The 16,776-nt window shown below is 43.7% G+C and overlaps 2 protein-coding genes across 12 annotated transcripts in view; both read left to right on the plus strand.

Annotated features, from left to right (window-relative positions):
• Nucleotides 1-16,776, plus strand: part of DISP1 (dispatched RND transporter family member 1) — a 174,214-nt gene that overhangs the window by 48,796 nt on the left and 108,642 nt on the right. The window lies entirely within an intron of this gene.
• LOC101693071 (SRY-box transcription factor 2) lies at nt 227-6,095 on the plus strand. The gene is given in 2 exon segments (XM_045076692.1): nt 227-480; nt 482-6,095. Coding segments are annotated over 2 exon segments (822 nt in total). The 5' UTR covers nt 227-423; the 3' UTR covers nt 1,247-6,095.

A 16,776-nucleotide genomic window follows, 5' to 3' on the forward strand; every position in this document is an offset into this window, starting at 1 on the left:
GGGGGAAAGTAGTTTGCTGCCTCTTTAAGACTAGGACTGAGAGAAAGAAGAGGAAAGAGAAAGAATGGGAGAGAAGTTTGAGCCCCAGGCTTAAGCCTTTCCAAAAAATAATAACAATCATCGGGGTGGCAGGATCGGCCAGAAGAGGAGGGAAGCGCTTTTTTTGATCCTGATTCCAGTTTCCTTCTCTCTCTCTTTTCATCCCCCAAATTATTCTTCGCCTGATTTTTCTCATGGAGCCCTGCGCTCCCGACACCCCCGCCCGCCTCCCCACCTCCTCTCCCCCCGCCGGCGGGCCCCCCAAAGTCTCGGCCCGGCCGAGGGTCGGTGGCCGCCGGCGGGCGCGGCAGTGGCAGCGGCAACTCCACCGCGGCCGCGGCCGGTGGCAACCAGAAGAACAGCCCGGACCGTGCCAAGCGGCCCATGAACGCCTTCATGGTGTGGTCCCGCGGGCAGCGGCACAAGATGGCCCAGGAGAACCCCCAAGATGCACAACTCGGAGATCAGCAAGCACCTGGGCGCCAAGTGGAAACTTTTGTCGGAGACGGAGAAGCGGCCGTTCATCGACGAGGCCAAGCGGCTGCAAGTGCTACACATGAAGGAGCACCCGGATTATAAATACCGGCCCCGGCGGAAAACCAAGACGCTCATGAAGACGGATAAGTACACGCTGCTCGGCGGGCTGCGGGCCCCCGGCGGCAACAGCATGGCGAGCGGGGTCGTGGTGGGCGCCGCCCTCTGCGCGGGTGTGAACCAGCGCCTGGACAGCTACGTGCACATGAACGGCTGGAGCAACGGCAGCTACAGCATGATGCAGGACCAACTGGGCTACCCGCAGCACCCGGGCCTCAACGCACACGGCGCCCCGCAGATGCAGCCCATGCACCGCTACGACTTAAGCGCACTGCAGTACAACTCCATGAGCAGCTCGCAGACCTACATGAACGGCTCGCCCACATACAGCATGTCCTACTCGCAGCAGGGCACCCCAGGCATGGCGCTTGGCTCCATGGGCTTGGTGGTCAAGTCCGAGGCCAGCTCCAGCCCCCCTGTGGTTACCTCTTCCTCCCACTCCAGGGCGCCCTGCCAGGCCGGGGACCTCCAGGACATGATCACCATGTACCTCCCCGGCGCGGAGGTGCCGGAGCCCGCTGCCCCCAGCAGACTTCACATGTCCCAGCACTACCGGAGCGGCCTGGTGCCCGGCACGGCCATTAACGGCACACTGCCCCTCTTACACATGTGAGGGCCAGACAGTGAACTAGAGGGGGGAGAAATTTTCAAAGAAAAACGAGAGAAATGGGGAGGAGAGTAAGGAACAGCATGGAGAAAAACCCGGTATGCTAAAAAAAAAAAAAAAAAAAAAAAAAAAAATCATCACCCGCAGCAAATGACAGCTGCAAAAGAGAACACCAATCCCATCCACACTCACGAAAAAACTGCGATGCCAACGAGAAAACTTTTATGAGAGATCCTGGACTTCTTTTTGGGGAACTATTTTTGTACAGAGAAAACCGGGGGGGAGTGGGGTGGGCGAGGGAATGGACCTTGTATAGATCTGGAGGAAAGAAAACTATGCAAAACTTTTTAAAAGTTCTAGTGATATGGTAGGAGCTTTGCAGAAAGTTTGCAAAAGTCTTTACCAATAATATTTAGAGCTAGTCTCCAAGCGATGAAAAAAAATGTTTTAATATTTGCAAGCAACTTTTGTACAGTATTTATGGAGATAAACATGGCAATCAAAATGTCCATTGTTTATAAGCTGAGAATTTGCCAATATTTTTCAAGGAGAGGCTTCTTGCTGAATTTTGATTCTGCAGCTGAAATTTAGGACAGTTGCAAACGTGGAAAGAAGAAAAATATTCAGATTTGGACATTTTAATTGTTTAAAAATTGTACAAAAGGAAAAATTAGAATAAATACTGGCAAAACCATCTCCGTGGTCTTCTTTAAAGGGGAAAAAGTTTTAGATTGTACTAAATTTTTTTCAACTTACTGTTAAAAGCAAAAATGGCCATACAGGTTGACTTCGTTGGTAATTTATAATAGCTTTTGTTTCCCAACTTTCCATTTTGTTCAGATAAAAAAAAAAACAACCATGAAATTACTGTGTTTGAAATATTTTCTTATGGTTTGTAATATTTCTGTAAATTTATTGTGATATTTTAAGGTTCCCCCCCTCCTTTATTTTCCGTAGTTGTATTTTAAAGATTCGGTTCTGTATTATTTGAATCAGTCTGCCGAGAATCCATGTATATATTTGAACTAATACCATCCTTATAACAGGTACATTTTCAACTTAAGTTTTTACTCCATTATGCACAGTTTGAGATAAATAAATTTTTGAAATATGAAAAAAAGTATTTTAATGGTGTTAGGGTTATAAAAAGCATTCTGTAGTAATTTTCCATTTCAGATATTCCTAACAAGTGGCCAGCTCTACTGAAAACAAAATAGATGTTTCTCATTTTAATTGTATTTTTTCCAACTTGGAAACAAAAGCATTCTATATTTTTGAAGCTAATTGTCCAGTGGAGAAACACTTTATTTGGAATCATTTACAAACTCGTTAGGAAAAAAGTTCAGATTGACAGCATTTGGGGTTTCTCATAAGCATTTGAAGGCAGACAGGTCTTCTATAACAAAACAATAATGTAGACTTTTCGTCTATATTTTTCTAGTCAGCCAAAGTGCAAAGTTGTCTTCTTAATTAAGATCATCATTCATGTGACTCACCATGATAGCCTGACAAAGTCAGACCTCCTCTAGGAGGACGAGATACCCAAGTAACACATCTTCTCATGTATCACAGTTGAGAGAAGTAAAATACTCCTTTGAAATCAATGTTGCTTTTATTTCTGCACTGCTAATTCTGACCTCAAAAATAAAATGTCCTTTTTCAAGGAGTAATCAAACCAAATTAACAAACACAAGCACCTTACCCCCCTTTTAAAAAGCTACTGGTGATTAATCCTGGTTTAGTGTGTGGGACTTAGCTAACAGGGTGTCACAAACACGTTTAACGAAAGTAACTGAGTGCACTCGCTTGGGTCATGTGCTAGTGAACATGGCAGTGATGGTGCATCGTGGGTACTTGCTCGGGCAGTTTGCTGGTGAATGTGGCGGTGACTATGCCTTGAGGGTGCTCGCTCAGGCACTTGTCCTAGTGAACATGGCAGTTCACTAGGTGAACTGGGTGCGCACTCGGGTAGTGTGCTGGTGAAGGTGGCACTGATGGTGCCTCGCAGGTGCTCACTCTGACCATGTGCCAGTGAACATGGCACTGGCAGTGCCTTGTGGGTACTTACTCAGGCAGTGTGCTAGCGAACGTGGCTGTGACTGTGCCTTGCGGGTACTGACTCGGGCAGTGTGCTAATGAACGTTGCAGTGACTGTGCCTTGCGGGTGCCCACTTGGGCAGTGTGCTGGTGAGCGGCACTGACAGTGCCTTGTGCGTACTCACTCTGGCAGTGTGCTAGTGAACTTGGCAGTGACTGTGCCTCACGGGTACTCGCTTGGGCAGTATGCTAGTGAACATTGTTGTGATGGTGCCTCGCAGGTGCTTGCATGGGCCGTGTGCCAGTGCACTTGGCACTGACGGTTCTTGCCTTGGAGACAGACATGTATGTGTGTAAGTGTACGTCCTACATATGTTCATATACAAATAGCCTCAGGTACAGGAAACAGATGAATAGGGCCTGAGGAGAGGGTAGTCTTTGCTTTAAAAAGCCACCTCCCATGAGTTACTTGGCAGAAAAAGTAGAGCCCTTTGCCTAGTCTTGATAATTAATGTTTATTCTGTGTTTTAATAATAAAGTCGGTGCCAGGCCATGATTTTGTGGCAGTTCAGAGACGAAGCTGCAGTCATCCAGTAGTATTTGTGCCTGGAAACAGAAACTTTGCCCTGGAAATGCAGACATGTGGGTACATACAGAAGCAGTGTAGGCGGCTGCCTGTGCAGGAGGGAAGGGGATAGTCCCTGATACCACAGAACCACGGCACGGAAGCTGGTGCCGGAAGCTGCTCCTGGAGAAGGCTGTGTGCCCTACCTTCCGCCAACCAGTCTGGTCTGGGCCACTTCACTATTGCTGGAATGGTGGCTTCAGGGCTTTCCCTCCTGTTCATCAGAACAGATCCTCTTTTTTTTTTTTTTTTTTGCTTATCCAGAAGACTGTGCTTTGAAAGCTGAGTGCTGAAATATATGTGGGGATATCGAGCTGTTTTCGATGAACAAAATTGGGGGACTAGAATGGGTGCTCCAGAGTACCAACAGTCCCGTCTATGGGGAAGCCAGGGTAGTTCAGTGTAAATCATTTTCACCTTTGTCTCGGGGGCACAGGGGCCCCCCAGACAACCCTGGGGGCTTCCGGGGGAGCAGGTTTGCAGAGATGCCGTGAGTGGGGACTCAGCCCACCCTACTCCCCTTAACTAGGGAACTGCTACAAAGCCAAACAAAGAACTCGAAAGCAGTGGAAGTTCTTGACTCTGTCTCAGAGCCTGCCTGAGGTAGAGTGTGTGTGCCAGTCCCAGAAGCATCTCTGCCTGTGATGAGGAACCATCACAGGAACCTTCTCACTGGGCCTTCCCTGTTCTGGCCTCCTCTGCCCTTCTCACACAAGGAGAGTAGGGGAAGGAACTGTTTAACAGTGGACTTTCACACTGTGAGAGCCAGGAAAGTAAGAGCTATTAGAAATGATGGATTTAAATGTTAATCAGCGTTTGAAAGCCCTGAAAGATACTCTTCAGTTTTCTTACCTAATGAAAAACTTGCCTTATCTTCGTTAAGAATAGGTACAGAAGTAACCAGCACTCTAAACTATTTAGAAAGCAGCAGATTGTAGCCATAATGAGTCTTAACCTTGGCAGGATCAGCACATGGAGATGGTTCTTAGGTGCCTGGGGACAGATGCACACCCCAGGCTGCCTCACTAAGGCCACGTCTTCATCAAATCAAGGTGTCCTGATTTTTGTAATTAATCTTACTAGGTTACTAAGTGCTTTTCATGCTTAATGAACAAAATTTAAAGAGTTAACTAGCTTAATTATGCAGTGTAAAATGCTTCCTTTTTTTATTTCAAAGCACATTTTTCTCTCCACCTTTTGAAGATATTTTCACTAATTCAGAGTTTGCATAATATTAAGAATACCATAACTTATAAACTTGTAAGGGTGTGTGATTTGAATGCTTCCTACGTAATGGGACTGGAATTTTTCTCCAATTACGGGAGAGGCAGACCATCATTCTCCAGTTTCAAAAACAGAATGCAGCTGGCTGCAGGAGGGCTGAGCTAACAGAACATTTAATACTTTGAAAAATATGTCCTGGGGGAAAAGATTTTTCTGTTCAAAAAGATACTGAATTATTTAGCTTGGCAGCTCCAGGGTGTGAATATTTTGAGCGCCATGACTGTCATTTATTTTTTATTGAGTTCAAATGGAAAAATTGAAAACTGTATTCCGACGTGTAGTCCTTTATTAGATCTCATATAAACCTCTGGCTGCAACGGCCAGTGCGCTTCTGTGATCTGCATAGGCACATTCCACTTCGAGGGGATCAGTGTTTAATTTTCAGAATTCTCAGCAAAGAGCAGAGCTACAGCCAAAAATTCCTGCACTGAGGCTCCTTCCGGCCCAGATGAAACTAATAATTCCCGGCTGTGCTGCTGTCACTCATTACTAATCCAGGTATGGCTGCTCACTGTTTTTAATTTTCCTTTTCTGAACCCAAAGGCAGTGTTTGCCTTTTCCCATGAGAAGGCGTGATCATGTGCTGGAGATTCCAGCGGCTGGAAGTGGAGGCCTTCTCTACCCTGACATAACTGGGCTTTGTTGTTGGCCTGGTGGGTGTGGGCTTGCTCATAGACACAGCACAGGGGAGGACCAGTGTGGGGCAGAGACTTCTAGAAAAACAAGACTGTGTTGGGGGTTGGCCCTAAGGTGTTGAAGCTGGTATGAGGGAAAGCAGCTCTTTCCTACCACAGGATATCGACTGATGCCACTGGCCATTTTGGGACAGAATGTTGAGCTGGATGGACAGTATGTTTTAATGTTTATTACAAGTTATAAAAATAATAGTGCTTTGGGAAACATTCAAAATGTTGTCAGCATTTAACATTCTGTTAAAATCAGATCAGAATGTATCCATTTCACATTTTATTTTTATTTTTATTTATTTATTTATTTTTATTTTTTGATTTTTAAAATTTTTTATATTTATTTATTTTTGAGGATTTTTATTTATTTATTTGACAGACAAAGATCACAAGTAGGCAGAGAGGCAGGCAGAGAGAGAGGAAGGGAAGCAGGCTCCCCGCTGAGCAGAGAGCCCGATGCAGGGCTCGATCCCAGGACCCTGGGATCATGACCTGAGCTGAAGGCAGAGGCTTTAACCCTCTGAGCCACCCAGGTGCCCCCCATTTCTCATTTTATTTTATTTATTTTAAAGATTTTTATTTATTTATTTGACAGACAGAGATCACAAGCACGCGGAGAGGCAAGCAGAGAGAGAAGGAAGGGAAGCAGGCTCTCTGTCGAGCAGAGAGCCCGATGTGGGGCTCGATCCCAGGGTCCTGGGATCATGACCTGAGCTGAAGGCAGAGGCTTTAACCCACTGAGCCACCCATGCGCACCCCCATTTCACGTTTTAAACTGTATTAATGGACACTTAAAAACAGTGTGTATGGAATAAGAATCATGGAACTTGGAATTGGGCAGTTTTGACTTTATCTCAGCTGACTCTGTGACCTCAGGCCAGTGACTTAAGATACTTGGTTTTAGGGTTTTTTGTTTTCATTTTTGTTTTTAAATAAAATAGCATAACAGATTACAGAGTTAGTGTGCAGGTTAATGATATGGTAGGTATAGGATACCTATGTAAGGCCTGTGGCATGTTTGGTACTCAGTAAATGATCCATTATATATTTATTGTGAATTGTCTGTCTCTGTCCAGTCTGTCCGCTTGCTCACCCATCCCCTGCCTACCTATTTGCCTATATATTTATATTTATCTTACAGATTTTTTTTTTTTTTCGGCCTTCCATTCTTTTTTAAATCCAACTGTATTCTGGGGGTACCTGGGCAACTCAGTTAGGTGTCCAGCTCTTGGTTTTGGGTTAGGTCATGATCTCAGTGTTGTGGGATCAAGCTCCATGTGGGGCTGCATGCTCAGTGGGGAGTCTGCTTGAGGGTTCTTTCTCCTTCTGCTCCTTCCCCTACTTGCACCCTCTCTCTCTGTCTCTCTCTCAAAAATAGATATTTTTTAAAAAAATCTAATTGTGTTCTGTGGAAATTTAAAAAATGAAAATACTTAGCATAAAGGATAAATGTATGAAAAATGAAAGGTTCACTGGTTATCTCCCAAGAGGCTTCTAGATTATGTTATCTTCGTGTGACGTTCAGTCTGCTGGTATGTCAGCCTCTTAAGCCTCCAGCTCTCTCTCCTGGGGAGACATTATCAAGGTCACAGAGCAAGATAACTGCACTTACTGCCTACTAATAGGACTCTACAGACTATGGCTTCTAGTCGGCACCAGAGCAGAAAGCTGAGGAGCCGTAATCAGCATCAGGTTTCTTGGTGAGCAAGGGAGTATGGAAAGGGGGAGCTAGTTCTGTGATTCAGATAGTTAGCAGCACAGGTAAATGTGGTAAACTGAACATATGCTCTATTTTCTGGCCCCTATGAACTCTCACTGAACTGACTGTAATGGAATGGAGGGTGACAACCATAGAATGAACTTGACCAGCATTTTGGAGGCTGGACTGTGGATCGTCCAGCACTGTGCTGGTGGGTACTGTAGAGCAGAGAGGACAGAACAGGGTAGAAGCAGATAAGAAGTGAGTGACTGAAGATCGTGTCCCTGGAGGCCACAGACCTGGAGGGCATGGGCTGTCTCTGAGGGCGAGCATGCTGCAGGAGCTGCAAACAGGAGAATTGTTTGAAAACTAGGTTCCTGGGCTCCTGTCTCTGCTGCATGTGGCCAGCGGACTGCCTTTCCCCGCTGTAACAGAACACCAGTGCTGTATTTTCAGAATCCTTAAGTTGGGCACAGCTAAGGACGGGGTGAATACCGTCACAGGTATTGGGTCTGTATGGGTGATCTCAATGGATCAAAAAGCTTTGTTCTTGTGGGAGGAGATGAACAGTAAATAGTAGATGTAGTAAAGTTATTTGCCTAGGATGTCAGAAGTGATAAATACTTAGAGAAGAAGAACTTGGAATCAGGGAAGTTGTGAGTTCTGGGGGGGAAGGGCTGTGGTTTAAAACGAGGTGGCCAAGTGGGAGCCATTTGAGTATTGCACTGGGAGAGTGAAAGAGCTTTGCAGATTGGAGGTGGTAGTGTCCTGGGTGGAGGAACAGGTAGTGCAAAGGTCCTGAGGGAGATGCAAGACTGAAGCCGCAAGGTGGTTAGCTGGTGGAGAAGAGTGAGAGATGAGGTCAGGAGTACTGAAGGGCCATGGGGTGGGCAGTGGAGATCATGTAGGGCCTGGCTGGCTATTGTAAGTCCTTGCTTTTTCTTTGAATGAGTTTGAGTAACACAGTCTGACTTAACATTTTAACAGAATCAAACCAGAGTCTGCATACTGAGTTGCAATGCTCTCTGCCCAATTTTGGCCAACACACAGAGGCTCCCAGGCTTATACCCACCCCCCTTTCTCCACCCTCAACAGGTGAATGGAGGATCTCTCTCTAGGGAAAAAAAAACAGTTCTGCCATTAATATACAGCTACTGCTTATGTCTCTGCTGTCTCTTAACTTGGACAGACATGCTGGAGGAAAGTCTCTCACATGAAAGAAACTAAAACAGACAGGAAGATTAAAAAAAGAATGTGAAAGGAGCAGAATCAATAAAAGAGCAAAAGACATTTGAAGGAAACTGTAATTAAAATCCTCAGTGGATTAAAATCCGCTGTGTCTGTGGAACAACAAGGGCTCCAGAAAGGATCATTCACAGAATAAATAGGGCTCTTGGATATTGGAAGATTATTAATTCAGTAGAAGGTCTGCCTTCAATGGAGACTATCTTCCCCAAAATAGATTTCAGCAGGCAGGGAGGCAGACAATAAAGTGGGAATGGAGGTAACAAGATGCAGCTAGAGGGAGCCGGCCTGGTGTTTGCTGGGCAGGTGGAGGTATAGGACCCCAGCAGGAGGAGCTCCAAGATAGACAGGATGGACAGGACAAGAGGAGGTGCAGTATGGACAGGACAGGAGGAGGTACAGGACAGATGGGATGGACAGGACAGACAGGACAAGAGCAGTGTCATGATGGGCAGGGCTGTCAGGACGGACAGGACAGGAGGAGCTCCAGGACAGGTTTGGGGGGACCGCTGTTGTCCAGGCTTGTGTACTTTAGACTCTAGATCCCATGAAGTTGGGAGTTGTTTGCTGTCCTGTGTACACATGTCACAGGCCTGGAGGTGTTGTCACTGAATCATCTTGTATTAAGAAGATGAGCAGAAAAGTAGGAGGCTGCAGATTAGAAGGAAACATCTTGTCAAGAGAGGAACTGTGATCATTGTTCTATAGGTGATTCCTCTGGGAATAATATTGAGGTACTATTTAGTTGTAATGTGAAAAGTGCTGATTTAGCAAACAGGTGTGATTTCCAGAGAAGGGGGAGGGATGCTCTGGAGAGCTACATTCCTATCGCCTGTGTGAAGTCCATACGTAATGCCGGAAAGACTTAAAAAGCAGGGGGTGCCTGGCTGGCTCCATCGATGGAGTGTACAACTCTTGATCTTGGGGTTGTGGGTTTGAGCCCCACGTTGGGCGTGGAGCCTACTTGAAAAAATTTGCAAAGCAGTTATGAACATGTGAACTGCAGGTAATGAATGAGGAGAAGGTGTAGGGGAAGCAAGGAGGGGCAGGGGACCACTTTCCCCCCAATATGGGCCCTGTAGAACTACTTTTAAAACTATGTAAATAGGTTGTTTTGATAAAAATAAAAATTAAATTTCAGATATTTGATGGAACCAAGGACTACTCATTCTTCCACTAAGGTCACAGTTGTCACCAGAGTGTGGCTGTCCCTAGGCCAAGAAGCCCTCCCTCTGGGACAGTCCCATGTCTTATTCTCTCTGTTTCTGTCTTTGCCGTCCTGCCTTCTGAATTACTGTGTACTTAAGAGACCTTAAGACAGTCAGTTCCATCACAGGCCAGTGAGTGGCTGGGAGCATTCTGCCCCTGGTTCTTGGTTTCTCTTGTGGTGACTTTGCGTTTATGTACCAAGGCCACCCCTTATGAGCCATTGGTAGTAATTTTATTGTAACCTCGAATTACTGATAGCACATTTCACTCTAGAGAAGCCTGCTAGTGCTTTGTTATTCCATCCATTTACGTATTCTAGACCAGAAATTCTGTGGAATCAGGGATTAGGTTGTTTATCATTAAGTGCCTGTCATACTCCGTGCACATGGGAGATCTTCAGACGTTTGACCAGAGTTCTCTTACACCATGAAACACAGGTTCATGTAGCAATTAAGTAATCATGTAGTGATTAAGAGCTTGGCTTCTGAGTCAGATGAGCCTGGATTTGAATCCCATCTCTGTCACATCCTGGCCTGGTCCCCTCCTCTGAATCGGGAGGCAGAGACCCCGCTCAGCACTCAGCATGGGCCAGAGACTGCTCATGGTGCTGTTTCTGCCTTTCTGTGTGGCCATCCCTTGGCTTGGTCTGGTTATGAAGTCAGAACAGCTCAGCACGTGTTCATGACTCTCAGCACAGCTTTTCAGACGTCCTTTGCGTGGATGTCTGCACCCACCTCTTGCTAAAGTACTCTCCCTTGACTTCCAGTCCTTCCCAAACATTCCACCTTCTCACCATATGGTGTTCTTGATCATCATCCTACTGTTCTTTCAAAATTCATTCACCATAGTGAATGATTAACTTGGCGTTTAAAAATAATATTTGTTAGTAAAGCCACACTCCCTGAATTCCCTAGTAATGTTGTTGTAATATAGATCATGTACAACAGAAATATTTTTAAAGCAAAAATTCTGTTTCTCAGGAGACAGATATTTATTTTTAGCAATGTTTATTATCGAACTTCTAGTACAGCAGGGAAAATGTTCACGTCCTTCACAATGTGCTTTCCTCATGAGGTATTTTGGGTGCATTAGAAGAGAAGAGTAATAAGATAATTTTAGGGGTGTCTGACTGGTTCTGTCCATAGAGCATATGGCTCTTGACCTTGGGGGTGTGAGTTCGAGCCCCATGTTGGGTGTCAAGATTACTTTAAAAAATAGAATCTTAAAAAAATGAAGATAATTTAATCATTTGTTTTCCTGAAAGGCTGAGCAATCCTTTCAACACTAAGCTGTCCTCAAGGGTAGGAATCTATGTTCTTTTCATCTTTGTCCACTGTGTGACTTTTATAAAGTCTTAACTGTCAGCCGAAGGACTACTTTCATGAGTGGATTAATTATAGTGTTTTGTTTGTAACTTTTTATTCTGGTATAATTTTGAACTTAAGAGTTAACAAAATTAGTACAAGGAAATCTCATATACTGTTTTTCCAGATTTACCAATTGTTTACCAAGTTTTCATTTTTTTAAAAGATATATTTATTTATTTGAGAGATAGATTGAGTGTGCTCGCATGTGGGGGTCTGGGCAGAGGGAGAAGGAGAGAGAGAGTCCCCAATCAGACTCTCAATGATCAGGAAGCTCAATGTGGGCCTTGATTCCAGGGTCCTGAGATTGTGTCCTGAGCTGAAGTCAAAAGGCAGAACCTTAACCAACTGAGCCCCCTGGGTGCCCACATCTTTAATTTTTTATATATGCATAGTGTTTTTCTGAACCATTTGAGAGTAAGTTGCCGCCATCATGCCCCTTTACCCCTAAATATTTCACTATGTAATTCCCAAGTAGTCCATTCTCTTTTAAAGTGCCATTGTCTGTATTTAGCCTTGATACACTGCTGTGCTCCCCTGTAGTCCATGGTCTCGTGCTGTCTGGTACAGCCACTTCTTTCCGGTCCAGAGTCAGATGGTCCACGTAAGCCTCGTGTCCTCCTTTAATTCAATCTGAAGCAGTTCTTTAATCTTTCTTTACTTTCTTGACCTTTGAAGAGTAGAGTTCAATTATTTTGTAGAGTAGTCCTCAGCTTGGGTTTGTCTAATGTGTCCTCATGATTCAGTTGGAGTTTGCTAGTTTGGGCAGCAAAACCAGAGAAGGGATGTTGTGCCGCCTTCGTATCTCCTATCGGCAAGTACATGATGTCAAATACAAATACACTGATTTGTCAGTCCGTGAGATTGTGTCCACCAGTGTTCTCCACTGTAAAATGATTGTTCCCCCTTTGTAATTAATATGTAATTTGTGGGGAGATGCTTTGAAACTATAAATACCTGGTTCCTCATCAACCTTTCACTCTACAGTCACTGCGTCCATCCTTCCAGCCTTCCCTATTTGTTAGTTGGTATTATGCTCTAAGAAAGAGTTTCCCCTTCTTCCTTTTTAAAATTTATATTCATTCAAACTTATAAGGTTCTTACTTTATTCAAGGAGTTCTATTCCTTACAGTCATTAATTATTCTGATGCTTGAAATTATTCCTGCTTTGGTCTGTGGGAGCCCCTACCTACTAACTGTTACTCTGACCTTTGGAAATGTCTTCATCATTCTTTGAGAATTTCATACTTCTTGGCGTAACAAAATGTTTTAAGTTCTTCGTGTACTTTCTTTTCCCCAGCCCTGGACTCGGCCTTTTTATACGTTGTCTTGGTTCCTTTTTGTGAAGAATGGTGTTGTAAAGGCAAGATCTGGGTGCTTGGCATGCACGTGGCTACTAATTTGTTGTTGACGTTAGATCCTGTCAGGTCTCAGATCTCTCGTACTGAACCAGGGACTATGTGTACCTGTGTGTGTATAACACACCTCTGTGTCTGAATTAAAGCTCTGTATCTGAGTGAACACTTGACATCATTGCACTTCAAATCCAGCAGCCCATGATTTGTTCTAGTCATAGGATGTTTGTAACTCCAATAGGGGAAACCTGACTCTGTGATACTTTTCTGTGTCACTAGTATCTTGTCCAAGTCTTTGGCATTGAGTGGTAAATCCATGGTTTAAGGATTTGGATGAATGAATGAGTAAATACAGTCATTACAGTGTTATCTCTGTATATATTCGCACTGCTGTGACCAATATTTGGCATGAGGTAGATGGTAAATAATTTTGTTGAACAAGTGGTTCTTTCCTCTCTAATATCTTCCTATTTTATTTTAAACCAGCTGAGATAGGACTCCATATAAGTATTCTTGATTTGTTTTTTTTGTTGTTGTTTCTTTAATATTTATTTATTTATTTATAGAGCATGAGTGGGAGGGGCAGAGGGAGAGGAAGACAGACTCCCAAGTAGACTCTGAGCTGAGCGTGGCTCAATCCCATGACCCCAAGATCATGAGCTGAGCCAAAACCAAGATTGGACACATAACCGACTGAGCCACTTAGGCACCCCAATTACTCTTGATTTTTGCCATTTAAAGCTTGATGCAGAGAAATTATTCAATTAATAGGAACAATCGTTTTCCAGTAAGAAAAAGTCATAAATAAAAATAAAATTACTCTGTAAGAAAAACAGTTCTTTTATTTGAATAACCTCAGATTTGGGCAGCACCATTGAAAAGGTTCCTGTTTTTCTAATTACAGAAATGGTAGCTTGCAGAGTCTGGCACACTTTTCTCATTTGTCAGCTCTACAACTTGAAATAAGTTTTTCATCTGAATTCTATTCCTACACCCTCGCTGTCAGACAAAAAGAATTTCCATGTCATTTGGGCTTGTTATTAAATAAGAAAGAATGCTTGAAGATAACGTATGAATAAGTGATCAGAAATCTCTGATAACCTTCAGACTCATTGCCAGCTAATATTAACTATGAGCAATCTGGGGGTGGGGGGGGACAGTGGAGTTTCATTGACCTATGCCCTCAAAGGTTGTAGATTTACAATTTAGGACAGCCGTTAATGATGTTCCTTCATGAAGTGGATTTTTTTCCTTAAACTTCAGGAAATGCCTATATTTGTCTTGATATAATTAAAACTAAGTAACTCCTTATTCTATAAACTCTTATTTTATTCCTAGAAACTTGTTTAAAAAACTACTTTATTCTTTTTTGTATTTGCTTTTTCTCTTTACCTGAAGGATATTAAGTGTAGCATATGCATTGTAACCTCTAGGATAGAATTCACAATGTAATTTCTAACGAGTCATGCTACCAGATACTTAGGAAGAAACAAGGGGGTTAGTTTTATGTTCAGTAGACTTTTCCATAGTTGGCTGGGAATTGACCATTTTCTGTTTTAAAGACGTTTTCTTCTAATATGGTTTCTTTAAACATTTACAGAAACCTTTTTTTGTCCCCATGCTTAAGAGTGGGGAATGCCAGGATTCTCCACCTTTTAAAACTAAGAAAAATCAAGACATTTAAACAACTTCAGTCTTGAAATCTCTTCCTATTTAAAGAAAAACTAAATAACAGTTTACATACTCTTTTCTAAGATTAAATGTTTGAAAGTAAAGTTTTTTGGATTTTTCTTTTGTTAAATTTTATTTTTTCAGTGTTCCAAGATTCATTGTTATCATCATCATTATTACTATTATTAATTAAAGAGGAAGAGAAAGGGAATGCATGCGTGCGACCAGGGGGTGGGGCAGAGGGAGATAGAATCCCAAGCTGACTCCCCACAGAGCACGGAACCTGACATAGGGCTCCACTTAAGACCCTGAGATCATGACCTGAGCTGAAACGAATTGATTGCTTACTGGACTGAGCCACCCAGGTGCCCCTGGATTATTACTTCATGGCGTAGGGAGAGGGGGGTGGGGCTTAAAGTGTTTTATCTTGCTTCCCTGCTGCAGAGACTGCTCTTGAGTCAGCCTAATATTACTAATTGACACACGGGCTCATGGTAGTAACTATTAGAGGCAGGTGTAATTGGCATATTTCCAGAAATATCTTTGCACTTATAGCACAAAGTTACTTTTTTTCTCTTTGAATTGTCACTTCAGGGTCCCCTGTTGGGTTTATGATAATGCAGTGCCTTCTTCAAGGAGTAGGCCCCCCAGGAACCAGACCAGCATGAGGACTGGTGGGAGTTACCCAGGAAAACTCATGTTTACCTCCGTGGGTCCGTGCTCTGCCAGCCCACCCATTCCTCCCCTTAAGCAGGAGGACATGGGCGGGGTAGAGGGTCCAGTGGGGGTCTTTTTCCAGGCTGGCCATTTTCCCCTCCCACTGCACAACCACCCCCCCCCCCACCCCCGGCACAGCCTCATCTCTTGTCAGTGCTGGCTTTGTCTTCACTGCTTTCTCTCACAGGAGAACATGGCCTCAGAAATGGGATCCATGCAGTGTTTTGCGGTTTGTTTTGTATTTCATTCTGTTTTATATGTTTTTGAGTGCGATAAACATCATGCAAATTAACATGCAGGTACATTTTCATTTCACTTGTGAACTAAAGGTACTCATGGGTGTGAAGTAATTCTTGTCACCCTTTCCTATAAATTTACAGTGAGCCAAGCCTCTCTTGCTGGTTGAAGTAAACACTAACTTTCCTTTCTGTGTTTGAGAATGCAGTAGAGAGGCCCCTGGGGGGGGCTCAGTCGTTAATCGTCTGCCTTTGGCTCAGGTCATGATATCAGGGTCCTGGGATCGAGCCCCATGTCAGGTTCCCTGATGGGTGGGAAGCCTGCTTCTCCCTCTCCACTCCCCTAGCTTGTGTTCCCTCTTTCGCTCTATCAAATAAAATCTTAAATAAATAAAAGAATGCAGCAGAGGGGTGCCTGGGTGGCTCAGTCGGTTGAGGGTGGGACTCCTGATTGTGGCTCGGGTCATGATCCCAGAGTTGTGAGATCAAGCCCTGGATGGGCTCCACATTGGGCATGAAGGCTGCTCAGGATTATCTTTCTCCCTACTTCTCTCTCTGCTCTCACTTGCTCACACACTCTCTCTCTCAAAAAAGAAAAAAAATGCAGCAGAATATTTGTAAAAAATGACACCTGAGGAGCTGCTGGGTGGCTTAGTCATTGGGCATCTCAGGTCATGATCCCAAGATCCTGGGCTCGAGCCCCACATCAGGCTCCCTCCTCAGTGGGAAGCCTGCTTCTCTCTCTCCCACTTCCCTGCTTACATTCCCTCTCTCACTCTCTGTCCAAAAAAAAAAAAAAAAAAAAAAAATCTTAAAAAAAAAATGACACACAAATCTTTTAACAGAAGTATGTTGAAATTTAACTGAATCAAGTCTAGTGATGGAGGGACCAGTTTGAATTAGAAAACAGTCTGGGGTGCAGAACTGTAGGTGTGTGCCGTCCTAGCGGTAGGGGGCCACACCAGGGAGGCATGGGTCTTTCCCATAGTTGTGGCCCTGGAACAGCACAGTGTCTGCCCAGCACCCTAGACATGCTGGATAAAGATCATGTAATGAGTGAGTGAATCCTAAAGCTTTGGGGGTACTTTTGTGTTTTTTTAAGTGAAGAAACTTAATCTAGAAACTGAATGGCTGAGGTGGAAATACAGGCAAGTTCCCAGTAGCCATTCAACACTAACTACATTTTAAAAAAATTTTTTATTTTCAAGATCTGTAATAATTGGAACTGAGCCAAACATATATAATAACGTGAGATTTTTAGTTACTGCTTCAATAAAATGACCATTATAATTGTGATTAGCATATAAGTTTTAAATAGGTAATTATAATGTTCTTATGGAAATACTTAAATTTAAATACTTAAAAAAGTTTGCTTTCTTGAGTTGTTAAGATATGTGTTCTTTTAATA

Source organism: Mustela putorius, unplaced genomic scaffold (genome assembly GCF_011764305.1).
Source record: "Mustela putorius furo isolate JIRA1106 unplaced genomic scaffold, ASM1176430v1.1 tig00000179_pilon_pilon_pilon, whole genome shotgun sequence".
NCBI classification, from domain to species: Eukaryota; Metazoa; Chordata; class Mammalia; order Carnivora; family Mustelidae; genus Mustela; species Mustela putorius.